The following is a 27,202-nucleotide window of genomic DNA, read 5'->3' as shown; positions in this document are numbered from 1 at the left end:
AGCTAGTGATACTTTTTATGCAGGAGTTAGGCTGGTGCTTAACATACTAGACTGAGTAAATATAATTAGTTACTTAACTGTAAGTAACATCAGTAATTGTGAATTAGGATCAAGGTCAATCTCGTGGCTTTAATGCCTTTAAGCCAATCTTTGATGTTTTGATTTGTCTCTGAATGTTCAGAAAATGAAAGAGAGCAAGAAGTAAGTGCAATATGTTTTACCAACTACTCCACTATCACCACCAACGTAACCAAAAACCAAGCCTGGCCTCATTTCTTCTGTTGTCCTTGAGGATTTCGGAAGTGGAGAAAAACAACAGCGAACAACGAGTAAGAAACCATATAGAGAGAGAGAGAGAAGGGAGCTAGAGCAGCAAGTACGATTTTCAAAAACTGTCACATTTCTGTTGCTTCTTTCAACTGCAGTGAGGTCACTCAGTGTCTTTTGGGGGACTAAAATAATGTAGGGCAGATACATTCAAAATTCAGAGAAAATCTAGATATTTTCCTAAAACAGTTCAGATCATCACAGGTTCAGATCATTCCTCATGTATTTTGACCTTTGCATGCATCATGTATTGCAATCTGCTCATATGATAAATGTGCTGTGGCAGGTAAATCTAGTGTTTCCTTTAAAATGCAGTGAAGTTGTAAAGTCTTGTTAAGTTTTTCTTTATAAATACAGCACTGTGCATACATTTCAGGCACCACCAGCTCTGTTGTTTTTTCTGTCTGTCAAATTCTGTGATCATTGGACTTAAAGCTGGTCTTATATATTAGCAAGCTGTCAATGAGTTTAACTCATGCAACATGTGTATGTAATGCTCAGGCATGTCTTGAATAAACCTGGCGTAATAGTTTTTTACAGCAGATATTTCTTTAAATGAAACAGTAGGACAAACACAGGATTTACGCTAAATACTTGACACCTGTTGTTTTTTTGTTTTTTTTTCTGAATTTTTTTTTTGTTTGTTTTTTTAACACCAAAAAACTGCATACATATTTTCTGGATGTGTTCCAGTAAAGTGAAATAGAAATAATTCTCCTCTATTGTCGTTATATAGCATTGCTAAAACAACACATCTAATGGTGGCCAAAACTTTTGCACAGCACTGTATGTCACAAAACCATCTTCCCATCAATGTCACAGGACTTCAGACATAGAGATCATGAGCCACTTCAGGAGAGACAGTGGAGACCGAGCAGCAAACGCCTTCCAGTTTGGTTCAGTGTTTCAGTGCATTATCGAGGAGATGGATCAAGAAGATCTGATAGATGTAGCCCACGCTGCTCTCAATCAAATGCTGGCAGCTCCACCCAACCCTCTCCGTGCTGTCCCTGCAGTAGAGTTTGAATTTAACAACACCGCTCAGCCAGTGAATGAAGACCTGAATGGAGTTTATGATAGCTACCTTCCCATGGAGGCAGCTACACTTGGCTTTGAGCATCCTTTTACAGCTGCAGCAACACTAAGTGTTGAACAGCCTGTTCCCAACAGCTACTATCTAAATACCATGTCAGATGACCTATACAACCATGGCCAGGTAAGATAACAAGTGTCGGGTACAGATAGATTCATAAGAGATGTATCAGCAGATACTTGTTACCATAATGCTGGAAGCTTTAGGTCAACACAAGCGCAGCAAAAGACTGATGTTATTCTGGACCCACTGTATTTTCTCAACAGTTGCTGAATCTAATGAGTTGAGCAACATTATTGTAAAGCTCTGTTTATTAATGACCTTACTGCCCACAAATATAATTCAATGAAGCAGTTAAACTGCATTGAAGAAGTATATAGCAAATAGTAAATATGCTGTACTCTTCACCTCCACTCACTTTCATAAATACAGCAGATAAATACAAACCCTACCTTTCCCGGAAGGCCACCCATCCTTAGACTCATGAGGCTAGGATTATGGAATATCCCCATTACCTGTTTATTCTGATTTTTTTTGTTTATGTGAAATTGTATTGGGCAACTGACTAAATTATGAATCCAGTGGTGTTTTTGAAAATATGTTATTGGAGTTTACATGACTGATCAATCGTCTATGTCTCTCACTGATGCAGCACCTTCCATATCAGTGGCCTGAATATGACGCTCCTCCAGCAGCCATCAGAGCTCCTCCACTCTCGGTAAGACTCTGTTCAAACAATTCACTTGCAAATGAATTATAAGTTGCTTCATTCAGCAAACGAGCTACATTTACAACCATGTATAACAGAAACATCCACCACTTATAATATGCTGACATAGGGGTAAAGACGGAGTACATCCTGAACAGGTGGCCAGTCCATTGCAGGGCTCACACACTAATGCAAAGTCCACACATAAAGGCCCTCAAACTGGGACTTGTACCCTTGTGAGTCTCTGCACACGGTGAAGAAAGAGGAAACACTGACACCTGGTGAGCAGATGAAACAGATGATGCGGTTTATCTTATCAGCTGTTTTGTGTCTTCAGAATCTGCCGTCAGTGATGCCGCAAGGTCAGGAGCAGAACATGAAATCTGTTGGGATGGTGTAAGTAACAAGAAACAGAAATTTAAACACAAACACAACTATGAGCAAATGGTTGGATCGTCATACACATTTTTTCTGTTAACAGTGTGTGTGTGTTTGTTTGTATGTGTGTGTTTACTTTCTTTCTTTTATTTGTATTTATTTTTTATTTTTGTTTCTTTCATAAAAAGTGTTGAGAAATAAAATGCTGATATGTTCTCTAAATTCAGCTTTACTAATGATTCTAAGTGCTCGACAGTTACCCCACACATCAACACAAAAGCTAAAATAGTATAATTGAACATTACAACATTGTCATTGTTTTGAAATGAAAAAACATGCTTAACTTTGTACCAAATAAGAATACACTTCAAAAAATTTTTTTTTAACATATGATAAATGATTTCCTTGATGTAGGAACAGAGAAATGGTGTATGTGATCATTCCCACCTGTAGAATCTGGTTTTCCACAGTTCACATTGCCGCCTCGGTAAGGCAACTTGAAATGTTGCTGTTATTTGAATAAATGAAAAAAAATAAACTCACACTCACCTTGTATTTAATTTCTGGCAGCTTCATGTGATATTTTTCACTCGCTTTTACCGAACTTCTCGCTTTTTCAACTCTTCTTTTCCTCACAGTTCTATGAGTTCCCATGAGTTTCCACACAGAAAACGCAGGTGTAAAGGTCAACAGGTAGACGATCAGCCCTATGTGAAGAAGCCTCCCAACGCTTTCATGCTGTTCATGAAGGAGCACAGGGCAAATGTTGTGGAGGAGCTCAAGTTGAGTGATAATGCAATGGTGAACATGGCCCTTGGCGATCGGGTGAGCATCTTTTGGTCTGTGTGCTTGAGAGTCACTGTGACAAAAGCTTCATCCCAGTTTGGAAAAAACGATTGGCATGTTTTCTTCAGTCAGGCATTGATCAGTGTCTGAGACAGCACTTGTAAAAATGTTCCTCTGATGATAAACTTTAACTCTTTCACGGGTGATTTTGCTCTTGTCTCGAAAGCAAATTGTATTAATAAAAGTAATAATAATAATCTGAATGTAAACAATGGATTTATTTCACAAATTCACTGGGAACATAAATATATTGTTGCATGTGCATAAGTCCTAAGTGTGCTGATGGTTTGGTGTTGTGTGTCCACAGTGGAGGGTCATGTCCGACACACAACAGGCCAAATACTACGAGGAAGCTGAAAGGCTGAGGAAACTCCACGCAGAAAAATATCCATGGTGGACGACCCGTGACAACTACGTATGTTACACTGTGTTGCGTACATACAACTTACCCATGTTTACACCAGTACAACAAATGATGGAGTGCAGTCACTGAGAAGTGGAATGGTTCTGTTTTTGTTTAGGGCAAAAAGAGGAAAAGGATCAGGAGGAGGTGCCCCGTTATTTGTGAAGAGGACGAAGAAGAAGAAGAAGGTGGAGAAGAAGAAGAAGAAGAGGAAGAAGAAGAAGAAGAAGCAGTCTGAGGCCCCATACATACCCCCTCCTCCCATCATTGCACTTATTTTACTAAAAAGTCATATTGAGATTCAGAATATCTTTCAAGTGAGAACTAAATCTAGTCAGTGTATATTAATTTAAATATGTAAATAAATATGGTGACATTTTACATGTTGGTGTCTATTAGCAATTAATAGTATCTTTCCAGTGGTTGAGAGGCTCTTTCCTCCCCATCCTCCCACTACATGTATATCAACATGCTACCCTCTTATTTCTATTGTAATGACGAAGTAATAGATTGGTAAGAACAACAGGAAATGTGTGTAGGACATAAGATATGCTTGTGGTATGTTCATGCAATATCGGAAACTGAGAAAGATCGGCATGAGCTGATCAATGTGAAGGTGGAAAGCGCAATAACACAGAGGGCCATGGTTGGGCTGCGCTCCGACGTCTCCACAACCCTCGAGCATGTGAAAAGAATGGAGAAGCAAAGCGAGGCGAATCCTACAGATGAGATGGATGACTAAAGGAAAAAAAAAACAAAAAAACAAAAAACAAACGGGCTCTCACACCATCCAACTCAATAGTTAACCTGATGAATTTACCTCTATTGTGACTTTTGGGAAGTTGAACATACCAGGCAACAAGTCGAGACTATCACTCATGACGGAATATTATGGACACATGTACAGACACACATGGAGTCTGATTGACTGTATAGAGCTAGACTACATCTCTGAGTGCGACCTGATGCTGAAACATGTTTTTGTCAAAATGTCATAAGAAAAGAATAATTATGTATTGTATGATGAAAATATGTATTCTGTGGATTTGCTTCTCCCACTTTCCCTTTCGGTTATGTGTATTGTGTGAACTACACTACGATGATGTGTGATGAGTGATCTAACTGTCATGACCGAAATAAACATATTAAATAAATAAATATGTATAATATGGTAATTAATAATTACATATGTTTCAAAGGTATCACACTGATTGTGGCCTTAAGTGATTTCTGTAACATGACACAATAATTGTGTCATTATTACCACACTGTTACCGTTGTTTTTCACAAGCTAGATATTGCATTAGAAACAACATTTTCTGGCCAGAAGTTAACAGCTGTTATTACATCAAGCTTGTTGACAAAAAAAAAACACAATCAAACATATCCTCCTGGTGTGTTGAAAATATTTTTTTATGAAGAAAGAATAAGCCGCCACTTTCGTTTTCAGTATAATATTCATAGCTCTTTGTAACATCAATCATGCTAACAAAAATCTGAGAAACTATACTGTCATTTATTACACGAAGGCTGATATTGGAAAGATAAACAGCATATTATATAACAAAAAAAACATTTCAAAAACCAAGGGCATTATTGCATATTGGCCGACATTAGAGATTCTTTACAACCTGCATTTCTTATTGGTCAAACGTTTCCTGTTCGATGCGTGATTGGCTGCAGTTGATGTCCATCCGTAGTGTAGCCACGCCCTCACACCACCTACTTCCGCTTCTGTGTCAATCCAAGGCTATAGTGAAATCCTGTTCATCTCTCTGTTTTTCCTCAACTTTCCTGAACACACACACCTGTGAGGTAAGCTGGTAGACATGTAACCGCTCTCTCTGTGGTCTGCTGTTGTGTTTTCACGGCCACGAATGTTGACTTGCCTTTCTGTACGAGGAAGATTAGTAGCTGCGTTAGTTAGCCGCCTTATTAGCCCGTCTGCTAACGTTAATGCTAGCTGTCAAAAGGCTACCTGATATCCTGTCAGAGTTTGGGCACTGTCCGGCTGGTGTGTGTTGTTAAGGGCAAACCGTATCCCGGTTTGTTTATTTAACTTTATTATTCAAAATAGTCGTCGAGTTTAATCGAGTTTTTATTTGGAAAGGTATGTCAGCAGCTGGACGCTAATGCTAGCAAGCAAATACTAGCTTTCTCTGTGGCATTTGTCTGTGATAACTACTGTTAGTCCTTGGAGTTTTTATAGTACTATCATTTATAGTTATGTGTATGTATATATATGTGTATGTACGTATATACATACATGTATATGTATCTGTCAAGCTAATACGGGATGACATTGGTTCTACTGTCATTACAAAACATCTGCGGTAGATATGTATATATATATATATATATATATAATGCGTGAAAGTCAAAACATTCAGAAGTGTAAGACTTTTGTAAGACAAGGTGAGAGCTTAAAGTAAACCCTTATCGTGTTTAACTGTCATGGCAAACATTGGGAATGTTCTCCTGCCTGTTTAGCTTCTTACTGCCTACATCCTCATCTAGAGCTAACCCGCAGGAGACTAAACAAACCTTTTGTGCAGTAAGCTTGGTTAGCTGGAGGTCATTGACACTGATACAGGAGGCCGTTTATTTCCCTTATAGGCATACCCCTCGGAGACAGACGTACTGCTGCATCAGCTGGCCTCCAATCACCGATTAGGCCAGGAAAAAAGTGCAGTCAGTTTGAGAGACCTATTGAGAGACCTGTTGTGTAGTATTTTAAAAATGCTTTGACTAACATTTAATATTGTTTTTCAGTTTGTTGACATACTACTGTAAAATGTAAAATCAGCAGCACAAATGTGAAAAATACACCACTTTTCTAACATATGAATTAAGCCTTGGTGCAGTTTTACATTTACAAAATCAACAGTTTGTGTTGAACCAAGTATCATCAACAAAGTAACATCTTGATCCATTTGTCAAATAAGCTTGTGCCTCACAATGTAAAGTGCACACCTTTGCCGATAATAGGTTTATTCTCATACTATTTTCATTTCAAAGTGATAAAACACACAAACATACCTATGGTAGTATATTCAATTTCTGCCAATACCATAAGCCATCTTAAATATTAAACACTGACCATGACATTATGTTACAAGATTACTACATGATTTTGAAGGAAAATACTTATCACTGCATTTCTTGAGACATCAAGCTGCATGCAGGTATGTTCTGTTTTCCTCCCTAAGGTAATGTAATTAGCAAAACAGGTAGTTGCTATGATGAAGGTCTCCTTATAAAAATCAAAACATCATGGTGTACAGTCAAACTGCCTTCATATTAGCAGAACAACAGAGTGAAGCAGTTCTGCATTGATGGGAGATTTTCATGTTTGAGTTTAGTGCTCTAATCTGATAGTGATCTAAAATGATGTGCCAGTCACCAGCAACCAGTCACTGTTTTCCATGTAGTGGTAGATTGTTGTGTTTCAGTTATGCAGTGTATATGTTTTTGAGTTCTGTGGTTTAATTTAAGGGAAGCAGAAAGTGATTTTCGCAAGGCATGCTCTAAAAACTGTTTCAACACAACTGAAAGGGATGTTGCAGTAGTGACTGGATGACCAAGACAAGTTAAAGGAAATGCAAGTAGAGTCATTGTTATTAATTCTTTTGGCTCATCTATAATTGGTTGTTAAACATCCAATGATAAAATAAAGCTTTATTTAAGTGTCGAATGTGTATCTATTCCTCTTTGTAAAAATAGTCACGTTCACATATGCATCATTGATGTTAGCTTTTTGTGTGTCTCCTATCGGCTGTGTGTTGGTTGCCACATGGGGATTGGGCAAAGTTTGAGCTAACAATATTCTAGGCAACCATCCAGGCAACAGAGAAACAATACTGTATGTATAATTTATAACAGAGATCAGGTAACCAGTCATGGGCCTGTTTGATGCACAGCCATTGTGTTCTCTTCGTTGTGCTTTGATTGCCTTATGGCCACAAGGAGGGCTCATTGGTCTGCAGGGACCAAGTTAATACAAGCCTGCTACAAGTGTGTCATTACATCAGCATGCTGTCTTATTTGCCAATACTGCCAATAGTCCAGTTTTGATGCAGCCCTTTAAACAAAGTACTAAGTTATATAGTTGGTCATATCATGTCTGCATCCGATCTCTGCCAAATGTGGATTTATTGTTATATATGGCCTTTCTGAAATATTTTTTGATAATTTGTAGCTGCAACTGACCTACTCTTCCTTACTTACAAATATTTGTGACCTAATTTGTCAGCGCTGAGTGAAGCCCATATTTGAAGTTGCACTGCTGATATTCCAGCAACTGCATGAATGTGAAAAGTTATTGTTTGCTTTGGTACATGCTGTCTAAAATGAAAATAACACATGTTACTTGTTAGTCTCTCCAACTGGTCAATAGTTATTAATTAATAATTAATCATTTTGTTCCTATTGGTATACATGTTCAAAAAGCCACAACACTGAAGTAAAAATCCAGCTGAACCAGATTTTCTCAACTGAACTAGTAACAAACAATGCTGAAAGACCTGCTTTTGTACATGTACTTAGTCATTAGTTTGTTTGTGTTTGAGGGCGGACATTTTAAAGATGTTTTTGAAGCAAGATGCTGTGCTGGTTTTCTATCTATAAACCCTTTTCAAGAATGATCATACATCAGTTGGTATGGCAGGAGCATGCTGACTCACACTAAACTGAAAGGCAGTTTTCACTGAAAGTGTGAGACTGTGCCGCTCAGTATCCTGCTCAGAATGAGACAGTTCTGTCCTGATTCTCCTCCACACAGGGATTTATATTCATTTGAGAGTACAACAAAGAAAAATGGTCCACTGCTAATTGGACTGCTTTTAATTTCGCTTGGAAATCTGCTTTAGCTGTTGTTTTCATTTAGTGACAGAGGGCCTGACTTGCATACTGTATTCTTCAGTCAAGTCTTTTGTCAGGATAAAAGTCAATTGTAATCTTGTAACATGTAATCTTTTACAAAGGGCTATAGTGTCTGCTGACATGCAAAATAGCACCAGAACATGAAAGCTCAACAGGAGGCTTCAGTTTACATTATCAACAGACAAATCATGAGTCCCAAGACTTCTCTCATCATACAGTGAGCTAAAGTTCAACTTGTCTTGCATTTGAAATGTTTATGTAAATTGTTTTTCTCACCACAAATCAGAATACAATGATGCTTCAGACTTAGTTCTCCTATAAGGCTTTTTAATGACTAATATTACAGCAGGGATTTTTACAATGGTTCACCATATAACCAGCATCCTCTTTATCCTCATTAAACCAGTACCCACTTTATCCCTCAATGAAAGACAGAAAAGTTTTAACACAAGGTATTAAAACCATTTAAGACACAAGGTAGTTTACTTAACTAGTCCTAAATGTGTGTGTGTGGCAGTGGGAATCAAATTGTTCCCTTTTAGTCATACTGGTCAACTGCCCAACCCTTAATTTGTTCTCATTTTTGCAATCAGACACAAATTAAAACTGTTTTCATCAAAAGTGTGTGAAAATTACACAGTGTGGTACTCTCCTTATGTTCTTAAGAGGGGTGTCAACTAATGAGATAGGTGTGTATAAAAAGGAAAAAGAGGTATGTGTGTGAAATGATCATTGCTCACACAGCAACAGCTCTTGTCTCATAATTTCATTCTTGTCTCTCTCTTTGCTTGTCTCTGGTCCTCCCTCTCTCTTTCCCTCTGTGTCTCTGCAGCTTTGGATGTTTTTTTCTAAATTTTAGAGGATAGACATACATTGCTTGGCCTTGTTGTAGCTGGACACTTGACACCAGTATGTTTGCTTTTTGAGCTTTGACTGATTTCCAGTCAGATTTCCAATCATATTATTTTTACCACTGGCAATGGTAGATTGTTTCGTTGGTGTGGTTTGGTACAGTCTCTTTGAGAAGGCAAAATAAATAGATGTTAAAAAAAAGAGAAAAGAATGCATGATGTGATGCAATCGTTGATGTTTTATAGCAATAGCAACATCAATTGAAGTGTCTTTATTTTGTTTTATATAACATTTATATTGTATTTTTACTTAATATTTATTAATTTTTAATTGGGAAAACATCGGTTCATAAAGTCAGTTTGTGGTCAACAATTTAAAACACTAATTACAATGGTGAAGCTCTATTTAGCTTTTCTTCATTACTTTTATCTTCTCTTTCCCTGACATGGTGGATTATTTACTTTATTTTATCTAATATTTGACCCTCAACCTGAGGTTATTTGTCTGAAGGTATTGCCCAAGCATGGAGGAGTGTATTAGTGGTGTCTATATGGGGCCATGTTTGTCATAACTACGTAATGGCTCCTAGGCATCTGAGACAGAGAGAGCAATATGATTTGAGAGCTTTTTGCAGCCAATCAGAAGTCTCTCTCTCTCTGATAAAACAAAATAGAGATTTAAACAGCAAGTCAGTTTGTACAAATATAATCTTTGTATTGTCTAAGACTAGGGTTAGAACAAATTAGGGAAAACTGGGAAATAAAAAGCAATGAAAGTACACGTTGAAAAATCTTACAGCAGGTATTTGTTGCAAGTGAGCCTCCAAAACTATGCTTCAAAAATATTTCAGTCTTTGTAACATCTTAAAAAAATCAAGGGCAACCCGAGGGGCTATAGTTTAAGTACTGGCTCTCATACTTCTTCCTCACATATTCAGAAGGAATTTTCTAATTTTCTGCTTGGCTTTTGTGTGTTCTTTTGCACTTCTTTATCAATGGGTTTGAAGTTATGTTGCGACTGCTGTAGGGGTAATGTAAATCTGTTGTTTAATTAACATTCTGGTTGACTACTGCCGTTTTGTTGAACTGGGTTGTATAGACATAAGCTTAAGCCGATACATTTTGCTTTATTACCATGGCAGGCAGCTGTACTGTGGAATATTTTTGAAAGCTTAACCTTCTAAAGCAAACTGATCACCTGTTTTTCACAGTTGTTTTTGTCTGTCACTTGGGACAGTGCTGCTGGTCAGATATTTGTACTGTCCATTTGTGATCTTAAAATAATTTCACCATTATTTGAATGTCTCTTTTAGTTCCACAGCAACAGGGATGTAAAGTGCGGCCCAAAGTGATGAGCACATAGTGAGCATATAATAACTCATGCAAATCTGATTTTATAGCCATGTTTCTTGTTTACACAGACAGAAAAGTTGCCATAGCTTGCTTTCTATCATCTTTCTAAGATGTAGAGTAGCAGAGTAGACTATCCCTACTAGTTGTGGGAATGTAAAAGAAGACATGCGGAATGCATGATAAGGACTTTCATATCTCTCTGCCAAGTCATGTTTTGGTAAACAAACAACGCAGTTTGGTTTGGTAAAGCAGTCTCTGTATTTTAAACCTGGACTAACACAATGTACCCCTCAAAGTAATACATTGTTGGGAGTGCCCTGGTTTGTGTGATTATGAGACCATGTACTGGAAATCACACACTTGATCTTGATCTCTTGGTTGGATATTTTACGTGTTGAGCAGCAATTGCTGTTTACATGGGTTAGTACAAGAGTTTGTGATAAAAAAAAAAAAAGAAGCATTATTAGACAAAGCACTTCAGAAATGTTCATAGAAACAAAGCACATCAAAAAAGACTATTGAAGGTGTTAGAAGGTTGTCATAAATTCTGTTCACCTTATCTGATAATGGACACTGAGGACAAAGTTCATTGCTGTGCTGAAGGCGTTACCTCTCTAAGCTAAAACCCTACCACTGCTCAGAAAAAGGCAGAATGAGAGAAGGATAAGAGATCATTTTCCTTGGATTCAGCCACTTTCAACTTGCAAAAGAGGAACTCAACACAATTTGTTGCATCTTTTGGGGGATATAATCATACTGCAGGTATGCAAAGATATGTACAGCTGACAGAGAATCTGTGACACCTAAAGCTTTGTCTGAATATATCATTTAGGATTATTCAGGATTATTCAGTGATATTGTTTTAAAGAGAAATTAATATAGACTAAATATGTTTCATAAGAGTCATATTGCCTTGAATGTAAAACATCAGTAGCTTTAATTGGCAGGGAGAGTATTGAGAATAAGATTAAAACTTTACATTAAGGCAGAAAGTCAAGTTGCTGATTGAAACTTATGCGGTTCTCAATACATCAGTTTTAAGGAAATAACTTTCAAGGAATTAGATGTAGTATGTCATGAAACCACTGCTGCGTGATGGCTTGTTGACTATTGCTGAGGCACTGCTACAAATGAACAAATGATTCAGCCAGTAAGTCAACATTTATCATATTTGCAATGTAGGTGTGTCATTGTGATGAAAATGTTGCATGCCAGTCAGGTTTTCCTTCCTGTGTTGTTGTGGATTATAATGGTGAGAGAAAAAGTGGCCATGATATGTATCCTCATGGAAAATATTTTTTGTCAGTGTAGGTATATATATTGTAATGTTGTGTTGTAAATGTTATGCATTTCCTTAACTGTTAATTGAATCAGTTAATAAACTATAGACCATAACAATAAATGATAAAAACACATGTCTATTATTAGTTTGAACTTAAATTATTGAACATCAGTGGCACATAAATGATGCAAGCCTTATAAAACATTTAGGCTGTTGTTTGAAAAAGATGCTTGTGTTGACCTGTTGTTAAGTCAGGCTGCAATTCTCTCTCTCTCTCTCTCTCTCTCTCTCTCTCTCTCTCTCTATGTCTCTCTCGCTCTCTAACACAGATTAACTGTGATGCACAGATATTAGCACATATTTTTTGCCAGTCAATGGGATTTACATTCAGAGAAGATGGTCTGTCATGGTTGAAGTTTTCTTTTCATGGTTTCACTGCTGTCAGATGCATTTGAAGCTGCATGCCCGTATCATGACTGTAGCCGCACCCTCCTCTGCCCGAGTTGGCAAAGGTGCATCTCAGAGGTTGACACACCAAGATGCACCTCTATGCACTTGACTTCGTCTCCTGTTAATTACATTAGTACTTTGGTTGCTGATTGGTGGAAATTGTTGCAACAGAATGCTGAAGGTGGAAATGTGCATCACTTGTATTGCGTCTCCGTCTTTCTAATATTTGGTGCTCAATAGTAATTAGATTTTTTAGAGATTAGAGTGACTATAACTTAATTATGCTGATTGGTCTTGTGAATATTGATATAATGTGTTAAAAAATCCCAGACCCTAACCCTAAACCCTTGGATTTGTGAATAAGAGATGATTCAGGGTCATGAGTTTATAACCTTGAAAAGCCTCTGTACCAGCTGGAATGCCTGTGACAGTGCTGTCCAGATTATGTAACTAATTAACTCTGTGTTTGCACTCAGTGGGCCATAGTGGACAATCCTGTTGCCCAGCCTGCACAGCAGATTTTCAGATGGCAGGCTACATGGCTTTGAAGGAGCCTTAGCATTTTGTACACAAGCTTACAACTGCATTGCAGTAGTTTATTTTTCCTTAGAGTATTTTTTTAACACAATCATAATCTTTGATATTTTTTTTCATAAAAGGCTGGTTTCGCAGATCATGTGTTAATTTTATTGTAAATTTAGTAATTTAGTAAAAGATTCTGTTTCAAACATCTTGAAGTTTTCAACCACCTGGATGTGGTGGATTTCTTTTATTCTTACTCTGCACTTTAATTGTCAGTCCTGATTTTGAATTTTAAATGCTGTGGTCAACACGTGACTTACTTAAGTGGGAATAAATAGAACTAGAATTAGAAAACTGACTTGTTTATTTTATGTTTTTTTCTACAGGTTACTCAAATTACATCAGCTGTACATCTTCACCAACGGACATCAACTGTTCACCATAAATAGGTGCAGGGGACCTTCTCTGGATATTGAACTTTGGCTATTGTGCTGTTGCTGTGGTGACACTCCAAAGACACCTTAATAGACGGGTCTCCCTCAGGAACCTTGAGGGGTTGCCACCAAAAAGAACATGTACTAGAAGTCAAAATACTTTTCTAAACAACTGGACAGCTTTGACTCTTGAAGATGAGCAATGAGGATGAGTTCTATGACGCCGTCACAGGTATGTGCTCTGTAAGTGTGTGTGTGTGTTTGCTTTTATATGTCTATATAAATCTGTTTTCCCAGAAGCTCAAATTTGTTTTCAAATGTATGGATTTGTTGATTTAAATGTAGTATTAAATGGGTGATGTTTTTGAGGTAGTTCAGAAATAAAGTTAGATTTTTTTTTAACAATTACAGTTGAATCTATAAAAAGAAACCTTTGACCAACAGTCCAAAATATAAATGTGTAGAATTTTTCTCGTATCACTTAAGAAAGCAGCAGTCCCACACAATATACAAGGTGGAAAATGGACATGACATCAGCAATTAACACTCTTTTCTTGATTTTTTTTTTTTTTTTACAATTTAATGTGTTTCAGATTCCTGCTACTGTGGAGAGATTAGATTAGTAGTCCTAAACACCTGTGGAATGCCATAACGTTACACAGTTGGCAAACTGAAGTAATTTAATAAGTAAATCGTTAGCACTTGAGGTTAAGGATTTTTTAGTTGACTGGAGTCAGAGAAACGTACGAGAAATGCTGGGATGAGAATTGATTCTGAGAATTTGGGTTTTGTTGGTGGTGGTGACTATTTTACAGTAGTAAATCAGAGATTAGTCACCAGTCTATTGTGCCTGTATGACAGCTCAAGTGTTCCTCTTTGTTGCAGGCCAGAAGGGAAGGGAAGGGAAGGGCAAGGCAGAATGGTGTTCTGTGTCAACAGACAGCACCACCTTTTTTGCTTGTTCCGTCCTTGTATAATGTCATTATTGTGTCGCTATTATTATCTCTTTCACTAGTTGTTGTTTCCATGCAGTTATAAAAAAAACTTTGTTTGTCCCCTTGTCGAGTGCAAGGGTAAAGTAACAATATATCTGTACTCTGCTTAGTGATTGTTTTTTTTACAGATACGTCTTGATCCTTGAAAGCAAGTCTGTGCTATTGGCTTAATACTGTATATCACAGCTTGATTAATGACAGATACAGTGATACAGAGGATGTCATCAAGGTATTATTTTAAGCTATTAAAACAAGACAATTCTTAGATGAAATCTTACTCCATTTTTGTCAAAAAGAGATGGGTTCTACAAACTAGTTGCTTAACGTATGATTTTCCTGAACCTCTGACATAATACAGTTGATTAGGTGTGTTTGCTGAATGGTCAAAGCAATTTGGTCTATTTTAAGCTGCTGGTAAGGCCCCACCTTGATTCATCAAACCTGTAAGTGCCCACCGACCACGTTTACAGTCTGCCTACCACTTAGGTGTATATCAACCCCAGCATGCATGTTTACTGTTGTCAGGCTCCGTTGTGTGGCTTTATTTACAACAAATAGAGAATAAAATGAAGACGAGCGACTGTTTGGACAGTAAACCTGCTAGTCCATGCTGTTGTTTGCCTTTTGTTGTATCTTAAAGTTGCAAACAATTTAACAACCACGCCATGGTGTCATGTGGCCACACAATGACAGTTCACATGCTCTAGTATCCTGATGTTCCAGCTTGCACTCAATGTTTCAGTCACATGTAGAAACATGTTAGAAAACTTGCTGTGGTCCTCAGCAAGACAACCGCCAAGTTTTGAAGATGATTCAATAAGATGTGGTTAGGAATATTGAATGACTGACACAGAGAGTTTTTAAAAATACCCTCTTCACTCTCGGTGGAGAGGAAGTCAATGTAAACCGTTTCTGGCAATCAACTAAATTTGACAGTTAAGCAAATGTAAGTACTTCCTTGTGCAAAGCAAAGCAACATGCAAATCCATGTCATCATCTGACGGACTATTGTTCCTGATAAAACACGGCCTGTGCATCAGACTCTAAAACAATTACCACTAATCTGTGTCTGTGTCCGTATTTGATCAGAAGACACATTTATAACGTTAATCTTTCTGATGCAAACGTAACTGAGCAGGTATTGTTGCACACATTATAGGCTGTCATGGAGATTTGTTGTAACTCTATCCTTGTGTCACATTTTCTCCCCCGATAGGCCTGGAATCTGATGAGTCGTATGAAGGGGTGTCGGAGGCCAGTTTCAAAGATGCGCTGGTGTTTAACAACAGCAGTCAGAAAAAGAATGGATCAGTGCCACAGGAGAATGGCATCAAGAAACACAGGTACTGCTGCGTTCCTGGTCCACATTCTTACAGCTGATTGTGTATCTCCAGTGTTTTCACCTGCATAATGTTTTGTCTCGAGATTATTTGATGCCTCCTTCTTAAACCAGTCCTGGTCAGTGTTTTGTCTTTTACATGACTAGGCATATGAAAATGTTTGCATAGCTTTATGATGTTTATTTTCAACCTTTTTGTTATCTCTGGAAACTTGTAAAACATTAGTTATTGACAAACTTAAGTATGGAAAGTAACGCCAAAATCATGGCTACAGGCTGAACAGTTGAGTCTGTTTTATAACCATAACAACTACGGTAACTTGGTAAGTATTCGCTTAAACTGTGGTCACTGTGGAGGTTTGAAGAGCTTTTTCATAGACACACATGAGGAAAGAAAGCTATGATGTGCATATGTTTTGGTTTAGCAGTGCAGTGAATTTTACCAAGACATCATGACCATGTTCGGATCTAATAAAGTAAATGTGAATTATGTCTCTTAAAAAAGTTAATGAAAAAGAAAGAAAGAAGTTGAAGGTCTTTTCATGCCTGGTAGCAAAGGACTGAAATGGTTGACTCACACACAGAGAAAATATTTTGCATTTGCTGCCCAGTTAGTTTTATTTTACTGCAGCAAAGAGAAATATAGTCGAAATTATTGAAATTGAAATTATAGTCGAAACAATTACTGGCTTTTGTTTTTGTGAACAGCTCATACCAATATCAGATTGGGGTTGAATCTTTTTCTTCCTGATTTAACATTTGCCATTTCTTTCTGATCTGCATGTCACGTTTCATGGTTTTCATTCTGATCATTTTGTTCAAGGAGATACTGTTGGTACTGTTTTGCATGAAGACACGAAGGATTGGAATGACATTCTTTATCTGTTTCTACATATATAATCATTATCTCTGTCAATCTGTGTGTGAATGCCTAAGGCTTAAAAATATAGTTGAGACTCTGTGAAGCCTAAGGCACTGGCAAATACAGTGGTTAATGTAAGCAATACAATGTGCAGCTGTTGGGCAAAAAATTACATTTGTTTATTTTTCTCTCTTATGCCCAGTATTTCCTGCTCTCTTTTATTTCAGGACGGCATTACCTGCACCAATGTTTTCCAGAAACACGATCAGTGTTTGGAGTATCCTGAGAAAATGCATCGGACTGGTAAGAACCTGAAGATCAAATGCTACTTTTCTTTACAAACAGATGTACTGTATACACTGAATACATGTCAAATTTGATTATGTAATATTTAAATGATTCAATAACCTATACCAGTCTTTGCTTTAACTGCAGTTTGTAGATATTATCTGAGCCAATCACGACCCTCAGTCAGACTTTGTACAGCCCGCAGCTTCGGTTGTATAATGTATTATTTATGGCCCGGGACAGACTCAAACCGAAAATCTGCCCATATTTACATGTCATCCCCATTAGCTCATCTGGTAAGGAGTTGCTCTTTGAAACCAGAGTCCTGTGTTTAAAACAGACAGATACATCCATCAATCCTTTATTATGTTATTATGACATCTGACTCCAGATGTGACAGAAAAGCAGAATTTTTCTTCATTTTTTCACTCCTGCGTGGCTTCAATTAGCTTACATTGCCATTTAAAAATGATAATTGTGACAATGAAAATACTATTAAACAGTGTATTTGTATGTAACTTTTAGTGTTAAAAAAAGGTCTGCATGGACCATTGACCCCTGGAAATCTTCACATTATCAAATCTGGCCCTAGTAAAAAAGGGCACCCCTGATCTAATCTGTTACATTAGTATTTTTCTCTGTCATTTGCCAGATTAAGTAGGACAAAGATGGACAGCATATCTTATCATTATGATGTTAAAACTGATTGCACAGTGTAAAAGTGATAGAAAAACGCCAACGCAAAATTGTTCCCCTCACTAAACAGGATCAGCTACAGACCGGAGTCGTTTGTTGCTCCTTTTAAACAACATATTGCATGACAGAGTACAGACCCGATGTTTATTTCTCACAGGAACTGTCCAAGATCACGATGCCCATTGTCTTCAACGAGCCTCTGAGCTTCCTCCAGAGAATCACAGAATACATGGAACACACATACCTCATCAACAGAGCCTGCACGATGTCTGACTCCATAGAGCGCATGCAGGTTAGGGACACACACGCACGTGCACACACACACATGCATGCACGCACACACAGACTAACATAGTCTTTATTGATATTTGTCTTCAGGCAGTAGCTGCTTTTGCTGTGTCAGCAGTTGCGTCTCAGTGGGACAGAACTGGAAAACCCTTCAACCCTCTGCTGGGAGAGACCTATGAACTCATCAGGTAAACATACCTACACACATGCTCACATTAGAATCCCTGGTTTAGACTTTTCCATTGACTTTTCTTGTCATTTGTTTTCCTCCTACAGAGAAGAGCAGGGTTTCCGACTGATATCGGAACAGGTATCCCATCATCCACCAGTCAGTGCCTTCCATGCAGAGAGCCTGGCCGGAGACTTTGTCTTCCATGGCTCCATCTATCCTAAACTTAAGTTCTGGGGCAAGAGTGTTGAGGCCGAGCCAAAAGGAACTATCACACTAGAGTTACTCAAGTGAGTTTTGGTGAAAACCAATGTGATCTTAGCACAATTTGAACTTTTCTCCTTTCCATTGTTCTCTCTGTTTGCTTTGTTCTTTCCCCCTCTTGAACCACTCCCTCCCATCGTTCTTCTTGTCTGCTCCCCTCCAGGCACAATGAGGCGTACACATGGAGTAATCCTTACTGCTGTGTCCACAATATCATCCTAGGCAAACTGTGGATAGAACAATATGGTACAGTGGAAATAGTCAATCACAGGTATGTGAAGGATGTCTGCATGGTGTTCGCTTAGTATCGACAAAGCTCTTTCTTAGCTCTTTAATGTTGGATTTTTCTGTGAGCAGTGATTGCTTTGTGCCACACATCAACATGTGTACGGTCTTCCCCATTAATGACCACTGCTACTGTATGGGCCACACAGTGGGGTAGTGGTTAGCACTGTTGCCCTGCAGCAGAAAGACCTGGGTTTTATCTGGATAATCCAGTTTCCTCCCACGGTCCAAAAACACGCAGAGGTTAATTGGACACTCTAAATTGACCGTAGGTGTGAATCTGAGAGTGAATGTTGCTGTTCATCTGTGTGCGTTGGCCCTGCGATGGACTGTACACCACTTTTCACGGAAACTCTAGGCATCAGAACAGAATTGTTCAGCCTTCCTGTCGTCTTTCTTTATTTACCGTAGTCACAGTATTTACTCAGATGACTAAAACCCTGTGACTGGATCACTTTGTAAACCTTTATTTATCTTGAGGAAGGCCGCAGAACTTATTATATCACTCTCAGTCACACTCACTGTCTTATTCAAGCTTTTGCATTGAAGCGGTCTAATCATATTCCTAAAGTTTGCCATAGTGATGAAGCTATTTCACTGTTTCTGAAAACAAAAGTAAAGAGGTGAAGTGCTCAAGAAAGTTAATATTTATTAGTACAATTAAATGATCCCCCTAATGTTGTTAGTAACAGCGCTATATTCTCTTGAGAAGCACACACTTATGTCTAAGAGACTTTAAGAGACTGCATTATTTATATGAACTTTAGTAAAGCAAAGATCCAATATACCACTGTACATTTTGTGTTATCAAAATGCATAAAATCTGTCTTTCTTCTTTTCTATTTGCAGCACTGGAGACAAGTGTGTGTTGAATTTCAAGCCTTGTGGGTTGTTTGGCAAAGACTTGCACAAAGTGGAGGGATACATCCAGGACAAAAGGTCTGTCACCTACAGTTAAAAGGATCTAAAGGATTTAAACATGTTAAAAATGTTAAGTTTCAAAAAGTTGATAAACTAATTGGATTTTATCTTGCATCTCCCTGTTCTCCACACTTATTTGTCCTTATCTAAAATTGTCTTCCCCATACTGCTTTGCCTTTCTTGTCCACTTGTGTCATTTTTCTTGCCTTTCCACTGTTTTTACGCCCCTCATCTTTCCTCTTCTTCTTCTTCTTCTTCTTCTTCTTCTTCTTCTTCTTCTTCTTCTTCTTCTTCTTCTTCTTCTTCTTCTGCCGCCTCTGTCCTGTGTTTCTCTGTGCCTAGTAAAAAGAAGCGCTGCGTTATCTACGGGAAATGGACTGAGTGCATGTGGAGCGTTGACCCTCAGGCTTACGAGAACCACAAGAAGTCCGAGAAGAAAGGAGACAACAAGAAGCAAAAAAACGTGAGAGCAAATTTGAAAGTGATAAGTCAATTTCTGAATATTATGGTTTTCAGCTTAAGAAAGACATCTATAAAAGCAATCGAGAAAAACATTTTTAATGATACGTCAACATAGAGTAATAAAGCATATGAAAAAAAAATGTGTGGTTGCTATAGTGAGGTGTATTATTTGCAGGAGGAGCCGTCGGGAGCTGATAACGATGATGCGGATGACATGCCTGAAGTCCAGGAGACGGTGTCTGTCGTACCCGGAAGCACTCTGCTGTGGAGGATAGACTCCAGACCAGCTCACTCTACTATGGTATGAATATACAAATATATAATTCAGTGTCATCACTGAAGAGAGGGCTCCTCCCCAGTTCATCTGCTGATTCAGTGCCTTTAAAGGAGACTGAGAAATGTGACTGAATTAAGATAACACACGCTCAATATGCTTCTCTTCCTTCCCCAGATGTACAATTTTACCAACTTTGCTATGTCTCTCAATGAACTGGAGCCTGGCATGAAGGGCACCTTGCCTTCCACTGACTGTCGCTTTAGGCCTGACATCAAAGCCATGGAGAATGGCAAAATGGGTAATTTGATTTTCTTGCAGCATTTTTCATTTAACGTAAATAAATCAAACATCAGCACCGTGATAGTCAGCATTTAGGTTATTCATAAATGTGGTCGTATGTTGCATTCAAATGACTACCGCAGTTGCATATTAACCCAATGCTACCACCTGCTGGATTTTTATATCATGGTCTGTAATTGACATAAGGCCACAAGCTTGATCCACACGCTACATGTTTTAGTCTTTAGAGGTTGTGACGTGTTGTGTTTGTGCAGATGAGGCCAGTCAAGAAAAGGAAAGGCTGGAGGAGAAACAGAGAGCTTCCAGAAAGGAGAGAGCCAAGACTCAGGAGGAGTGGAATACCAGGTACAGTTCACTAAATGTACAAGTGGTAAAAACCACAACATTCCAGATTGAAATCAGCGTAATACAACTGTATATCGGGTGCATCATCTTATGGAAACGGGGAAAAACTTGTTATTTCCAGACTATGTTGTCGTGTCAACAAGAATTAAACCGAACAATGCCAAACTGAGTCCTGAAAAAGTTTTTTATTTAGCAACTTAAACAGCATAAATTTCACTAATGACTACATTATGATATCCATATCCTAATGGCTCAACTCAAGAAGTACACACAAACATACACATATAAATCTTTAACTTCCTGCAGTAAAGCAAGTCAGCGTATTTCCACTGAGATCAGTGGTGATGTGACATTGAGATGTTTAAGTCCAAGAGCAGTCAAGTGAACAAAACATGAAACTTGCAGTTAGGTTTTTACTCGAGTCAAAGGTCCTGTGTGTAAGAATGATATCTTTAATAAAGACTAATAAACCCTCTTAAATGTTACACACTGGTATGAATTCAACACAAAAAGGCTGAACAAAATGAAATGGAAACGTCCAACACAACTGAAGTGATATTTTAAAAGTTTGTTAATTGTTGAGGTTATGATCGACTGACCCGTGTCCATGTCTTTCAGTTGGTTCCAGATGGGTACCAACGTGTACACCAGCTGCCAAGAATGGATCTACACTGGTGGCTACTTCAATAGGAACTACCAAGACCTGCCCGACATCTACTGATTGCCAGCAAGCCTTTATGTGTCGTCTTCCTCCTCCTCTTCCTCTGTAACCTGCAATTACCTGCCCTGTCATGAAATGGAGAGAGAGATTTCCTGAATCCACACACCAACCTTTACTTTCCTCGTACCTTCATCTAACTGCCTCCAGATGCCTTCACTCCTCTCGAACCGTGGACTGCTTGATGTCTTCTGGTTTTTTTCCTTCGTTATTTTTTTTATTTTTTACCACGGATTTGTTCCCAATGTTCTCAGATTTTTGATTAGGTTTTATGTTTTTTCCACTCACATGTGACCAGCAAACATTTCCCATCTCTCTGGCCTGACAATGTTTGGAGCATAATATGCATTTTTTTCTTGGTTCCTGACCAAATCCCAGTGGCAGAGAGTTGGGACATGTGATTCAAATAGCAGCTCACAAACTCACAGGTCCAACGTGGATGTTTTAACATTTTCATTTTTCTTTTGAGAAGCTGTCGTGTCATTAATGAGTAAAAGCAACATGAAGTCAAAATGGAGGTGGAGGAATCACAGTGACGGCTCCATGGACGGACGCTCGGTCACCGGGGAAATCAGGGATGTGAACGCTCCTGCGATTGAGGATGATTGTTTTTTTGATTTTTTTCAAAAGCCTTTTAAGACTTCAACAAATAAATATAGATGGCAAAATTATAAATAAATATACTTTATTGGTTACGTCGGTCAAGACAAATTGAATGCAAGCTCATAACCATCCATGTGTCATGTCCCGTAAACATTTAGTAACCACAATTACTTTCCTATTAACCTTCTACTTAAGGCTTTGTGCATCCAAACGAACCAAGATCTAAAGATGTTTGTCGATCATCGCCAGCCTGGTGGAATGTGCAGCAGACCTGGGATCAGAGAGAAACAAGAAGCACAAGACAAACAATCTGTCAGTGATGGGCAGACTGGATATTATGAAGCTTAATACAGAAAGAGACAGAGAGATGTTTTGAACTGTAAAACTCATTAAACACCAGAAATGAGCGACAACATCGTGACTCCATGTTGCGCCCAGCCAATATTTGGACTTCAGCTGCTTCTTGACGTTACAAATACTGTCCGTGATACTTTAGAGCGCTGGCTGTCAATGTTTAGCCTTTTTGATCCAGCTGAGCAGAACGTGCAGTGCATTCCCCTTTTGTTTAGTGTTGTATATTCAGATGCGGATGTAAGATCCAAGTTATATTGGCCTGACACTAAGCCCCATGTTATGTCACCTGTGGTAAAGCGGCACAAGGGGTCGGCTTACACGGATCTCACTTTCATTTTTATCAGGATTTGATGTTGAGTTATTATGAATGCTGGAATTATAATAACCTTTTCCAATAAGTCTTCAAACATTCCTCTCAGTCTGACGTTTTTATTAGAGATGCAGCTGAAGATTTGACGCCTAAACACGAAAAGCATTAAAAATCTCTCTAAATCTCACTCAAACGGCTGTGTTTTTTTTCGCCCTAATCCTACACGACCTCGCGAAACATTGTCACAGTGAATACGAGCCGTTTATAGTTTTTGTTGAAAAACGTCGCCCCACAAGACTCTCAGAAATATGTTTTAACATGACTGTCACACATTTACTGTCCCAGGTTTTGAATGCCAGATGTTTAAAATTTGCTTGTAACATCATTTTATAATTTTACAATATTCTGTAGGTCTGATCCGTTTTTGTTTACTCGCTTTACATTCCCCAACACACACACGTACATATTTCCAACCTCAGAGTTACTAAGATCAGTTAATTATGATGTTACCCCAACAATTAATCTTTATTATATTCCAGATAACTAAAAAAAAAAAGATTAGAATGTGTTGAATAACTTGGCACTACAATTAGACTTGGGTCATTTGAAGTCTGAATTTCATGTCATGTCCTTGTTTCCACCTTATTATTATTGTTATTATTATTCTCAGTGTCTGGATGTTTGTGTTTCTCTCTAATTTTTGAACGTGTTTTATTTATGATGTTTGAGGTTTTATTAAACCCTTCTGTCGTTGAGTTGACTTTTTTCCTTCCTTTGCCTGTGTCGCTAATACAAACTGCTCTAAATTGTGTTTCTGTTTCACTTCATCACAAAGGTGAATTCACCACTGTCATGCTTGTATTTGACTGCTGACATTGACAGTCCACCTGAGTCCACTTACCTAGAATTTTCTTTTATTTTCTGTGTCACAAAGATGAACTATACAAACACTACTCAAGTTGCACCGTCACATACAGTTTAGGTGAAGTCATCGCAGGTCACCAAGAGTCTTAATGAGCCTGTTGCATCCGTCAGTGCTGACTCAGACTCTCCCAGTTACACAACTAATGCTCTGTCACGAAACTACATCTAGGTTTTATTGTTGCTTTGAGGTTGGTTCTCTGTACGAAAATGCCTTCTGTTGACTTTTAGCCTCCTTCTCTTGGACTGTATGACGTGGTTGTTGGTGTAAGTGAACAAGTGTTGCACAGAGGTAATCACAAGCAAAATAGCATATTATTTTGTGCAATTGATTTATTTTTATAGTATTTAAGCAGTTTTTTTGTTTGTTTGCTTTGTTTTTGTGGTGAGAACATTGCACCAGGTGTTGTATTTTAATGTGGGGGACTGCCGGGTCGTATCAATACTGTGCACAAATTGCTAGATTAATTAACAAGGGGGAAATGTAAACTAATAAAATCCTAATTTCAGTCTTTTGACCGAGTTTCATTCTTTTATATCGTTAAAATGCCCTGGCACAGTTTATATGCCCTGGAATGAATTAAAAAAAACAGGAAGTTAGAGTTGATGATACATGATAATCCGTGTATCATTTGTTTATTTGTTTTTCAAAATAAAACCAGAATTAAAAAAACGACTTGTTTTCTCAATATTTGTTTACAAAATAAATATCAAAAAACGGATAACGACTCGTTTTTCCCATTTCCGATTTTGTGCTGAATGAAATGAAAAATAGAAAAAACGGACAACGAGCGTTTCCCTTTTAATCCAATTTTGATAAATGCAAGTTACGTGACCCGGAAGTGGCAGTGACTGGACAATACAAGAAGAAGAAGAAGACTACCTGTGATCGGGAAGGGAAGCATAAGCTAGTGTTGGGACAACGAAAAAAACGTAAAAAAAATGGACATTTCTGTTCTTTTTAATGGGAGTAAGAGAGTTACTCTGAAGCTAGAAAATGCGGTCAAGTGAGCTGTCATTCGTCTTCGTGTGGTTGAAAAAAGTCATAGTATGTTGTCCAAAATCACCTAAAAACAAAGTCATAGTATAGTATGTCGTCCAAAATCACTTAAAAAGTCATAGTATAGTATGTCTTCCAAAATCACCTGAAAAAGTCATAGTATAGTATGTCGTCCAAACTCAGTCAAAAACGTCAAGTATAGTATGTCGTCCAAAATCACTCAAAAAAGTCATAGTATAGTATATCGTCCAAAATCACTCAAAAAAAGTCATAGTATAGTATGTCGTCCAAAATCACCAAAAAAAGTCATAGTATAGTATGTCGTCCAAAATCACCAAAAAAAAGTCATAGTATAGTATGTCGTCCAAAATCACCAAAAAAGTCAAAATATAGTATGTCGTCCAAAATCACCTGAAAAAGTCATAGTATAGTATCTCGTCCAAAATCAGTCCAAAAGGTCTTAGTATAGTATGTCGTCCAAAACCAGTCCAAAAAGTCATAGTATTGTATATCGTCCAAAAACCACCTGAAAAAGTCATAGTATAGTATTTCGTCCAAAATCACCTGAAAAAGTCATAGTATAGTATGTCATCCAAAATCACTCAAAAAAGTTATAGTATAGTATGTCGTCCAAAATCAGTCCAAAAGGTCATAGAATAGTATGTCGTCCAAAATCAGTCCAAAAAGTCATAGTATAGTATGTCGTCCAAAATCACCTAAAAAAGTCATAGTATAGTAAGTCGTCGAAAATCAGTCAAAAACGTCATAGTATAGTATGTCGTCCAAAATCAGTCCAAAAAGTCATAGTATAGTATATCGTCCAAAATCACTCAAAAAAAGTCATAGTATAGTATGTCTTCCAAAATCACCTGAAAAAGTCATAGTATAGTATGTCGTCCAAAATCACCAAAAAAGTCATAATATAGTATGTCGTCCAAAATCACCTAAAAAAGTCATAGTATAGTATGTCGTACAAAATCACCTGAAAAAGTCATAGTATAGTGTGTAGTCCAAAATCACCTGAAAAAGTCATAGTATAGTAAGTCGTCCAAAATCAGTCAAAAACGTCATAATATAGTATGTCGTCCAAAATCAGTCCAAAAAGTAATAGTATAGTAAGTCGTCCAAAATCAGTTAAAAACGTCATAGTATAGTATGTCTTCCCTAATCAGTCAAAAAACTCATAGTATAGTATGTCGTCCAAAATCACTCAAAAAAAGTCATAGTATAGTATGTCGTCCAAAATCACTCAAAAAAAGTCATAGTATAGTAAGTCGTCCAAAATCAGTCCAAAAAGTCATAGTATAGTATGTCTTCCATAATCAGTCCAAAAAGTCATAGTATAGTATGTCGTCCAAAATCACTCAAAAAAAGTCATAGTATAGTATGTCGTCCAAAATCACTCAAAAAAAGTCATAGTATAGTAAGTCGTCCAAAATCAGTCCAAAAAGTCATAGTATAGTATGTCGTCCAAAATCTGTCAAAAAAGTCATAGTATAGTATGTCTTCCATAATCAGTCAAAAAACTCATAGTAAAGTATGTCGTCCAAAATCAGTCAAAAAAGTCATAGTATAGTATGTCTTCCATAATCAGTCAAAAAACTCATAGTATAGTATGTCCTCCAAAATCACTCAAAAAAAGTCATAGTATAGTAAGTCGTCCAAAATCACCTAAAAAAGTCATAGTATAGTAAGTCGTCGAAAATCAGTCAAAAACGTCATAGTATAGTATGTCGTCCAAAATCAGTCCAAAAAGTCATAGTATAGTATATCGTCCAAAATCACCAAAAAAAAGTCATAGTATAGTATGTCGTCCAAAATCACCAAAAAAGTCATAGTATAGTATGTCGTCCAAAATCACCAAAAAAAGTCATAGTATAGTATGTCGTCCAAAATCACCAAAAAAAGTCAAAGTATAGTATGTCGTCCAAAATCACCTGAAAAAGTCATAGTATAGTATGTCGTCCAAAATCAGTCAAAAAAGTCATACTTTTTTGACTGTATGTCTTGTATGTCGTCGAAAAACAGTCAAAAAAGTCATAGGTTAGTATGTCATCCAAAATGTGACAAAAAAGTCATACTATAGTATGTCGTCCAAAATCACCTGAAAAAGTCATAGTATAGTATCTCGTCCAAAATCAGTCCAAAAAGTCATAGTACAGTATGTCGTCCAAACTCAGTCAAAAACGTCATAGTATAGTATGTCGTCCAAAATCACCAAAAAAAGTCATAGTATATAGTATGTCGTCCAAACTCAGTCAAAAACGTCATAGTAT

At 37.6% G+C, this 27,202-nt stretch overlaps 2 protein-coding genes across 6 annotated transcripts; both read left to right on the top strand.

Moving 5' to 3' along the window:
- The first annotated feature begins 194 nt into the window (after positions 1 to 194).
- Positions 195 to 4,529, top strand: LOC131468142 (transcription factor 7-like 2). Of its 3 annotated transcripts, none has more exons than XM_058642078.1 (7): positions 195 to 329; positions 1,150 to 1,543; positions 2,073 to 2,138; positions 2,467 to 2,525; positions 3,146 to 3,332; positions 3,661 to 3,768; positions 3,875 to 4,529. In XM_058642078.1, the coding sequence occupies exons 2-7, from the start codon at positions 1,169 to 1,171 to the stop codon at positions 3,992 to 3,994; spliced, it is 915 nt and encodes a 304-aa protein (XP_058498061.1). In that variant the 5' UTR covers positions 195 to 329; positions 1,150 to 1,168; the 3' UTR covers positions 3,995 to 4,529. The 3 variants fall into 3 exon arrangements, with proteins under 3 accessions (XP_058498061.1, XP_058498060.1, XP_058498062.1); XM_058642077.1 differs by having other exon boundaries at positions 198 to 376; XM_058642079.1 differs by lacking the exon at positions 195 to 329 and having other exon boundaries at positions 533 to 1,543.
- Positions 4,530 to 5,467: 938 nt separating this feature from the next.
- Positions 5,468 to 24,435, top strand: LOC131468775 (oxysterol-binding protein-related protein 2-like). Of its 3 annotated transcripts, none has more exons than XM_058643358.1 (14): positions 5,468 to 5,571; positions 13,482 to 13,761; positions 15,741 to 15,867; positions 16,953 to 17,028; positions 17,867 to 18,001; positions 18,088 to 18,185; positions 18,274 to 18,456; positions 18,594 to 18,701; positions 19,565 to 19,654; positions 19,979 to 20,099; positions 20,277 to 20,399; positions 20,550 to 20,673; positions 20,930 to 21,020; positions 21,639 to 24,435. In XM_058643358.1, the coding sequence occupies exons 2-14, from the start codon at positions 13,725 to 13,727 to the stop codon at positions 21,739 to 21,741; spliced, it is 1,416 nt and encodes a 471-aa protein (XP_058499341.1). In that variant the 5' UTR covers positions 5,468 to 5,571; positions 13,482 to 13,724; the 3' UTR covers positions 21,742 to 24,435. The 3 variants fall into 3 exon arrangements, with proteins under 3 accessions (XP_058499341.1, XP_058499339.1, XP_058499340.1); XM_058643356.1 differs by having other exon boundaries at positions 20,274 to 20,399; XM_058643357.1 differs by lacking the exon at positions 5,468 to 5,571 and adding an exon at positions 11,500 to 11,603 and having other exon boundaries at positions 20,274 to 20,399.
- Positions 24,436 to 27,202: the final 2,767 nt, after the last annotated feature.

This window comes from Solea solea, chromosome 11 (assembly GCF_958295425.1).
Source record: "Solea solea chromosome 11, fSolSol10.1, whole genome shotgun sequence".
Taxonomy (NCBI): domain Eukaryota; kingdom Metazoa; phylum Chordata; class Actinopteri; order Pleuronectiformes; family Soleidae; genus Solea; species Solea solea.
This window is presented reverse-complemented; position numbering and strand designations above follow the sequence as displayed.

Bases quoted from the DNA above. Each gene is read 5' to 3' on its own strand.
- LOC131468142 (XM_058642078.1), top strand. From the start codon at position 1,169: ATGAGCCACTTCAGGAGAGACAGTGGAGACCGAGCAGCAAACGCCTTC. The intron at 1,544-2,072 runs GTAAGATAACAA...TCACTGATGCAG, and splicing joins ACCTATACAACCATGGCCAG to CACCTTCCATATCAGTGGCC. The intron at 3,333-3,660 runs GTGAGCATCTTT...GTGTGTCCACAG, and splicing joins ACATGGCCCTTGGCGATCGG to TGGAGGGTCATGTCCGACAC.
- LOC131468775 (XM_058643356.1), top strand. From the start codon at position 13,725: ATGAGCAATGAGGATGAGTTCTATGACGCCGTCACAG. The intron at 17,029-17,866 runs GTAAGAACCTGA...TATTTCTCACAG, and splicing joins TGAGAAAATGCATCGGACTG to GAACTGTCCAAGATCACGAT. The intron at 19,655-19,978 runs GTCTGTCACCTA...CTCTGTGCCTAG, and splicing joins GGATACATCCAGGACAAAAG to TAAAAAGAAGCGCTGCGTTA.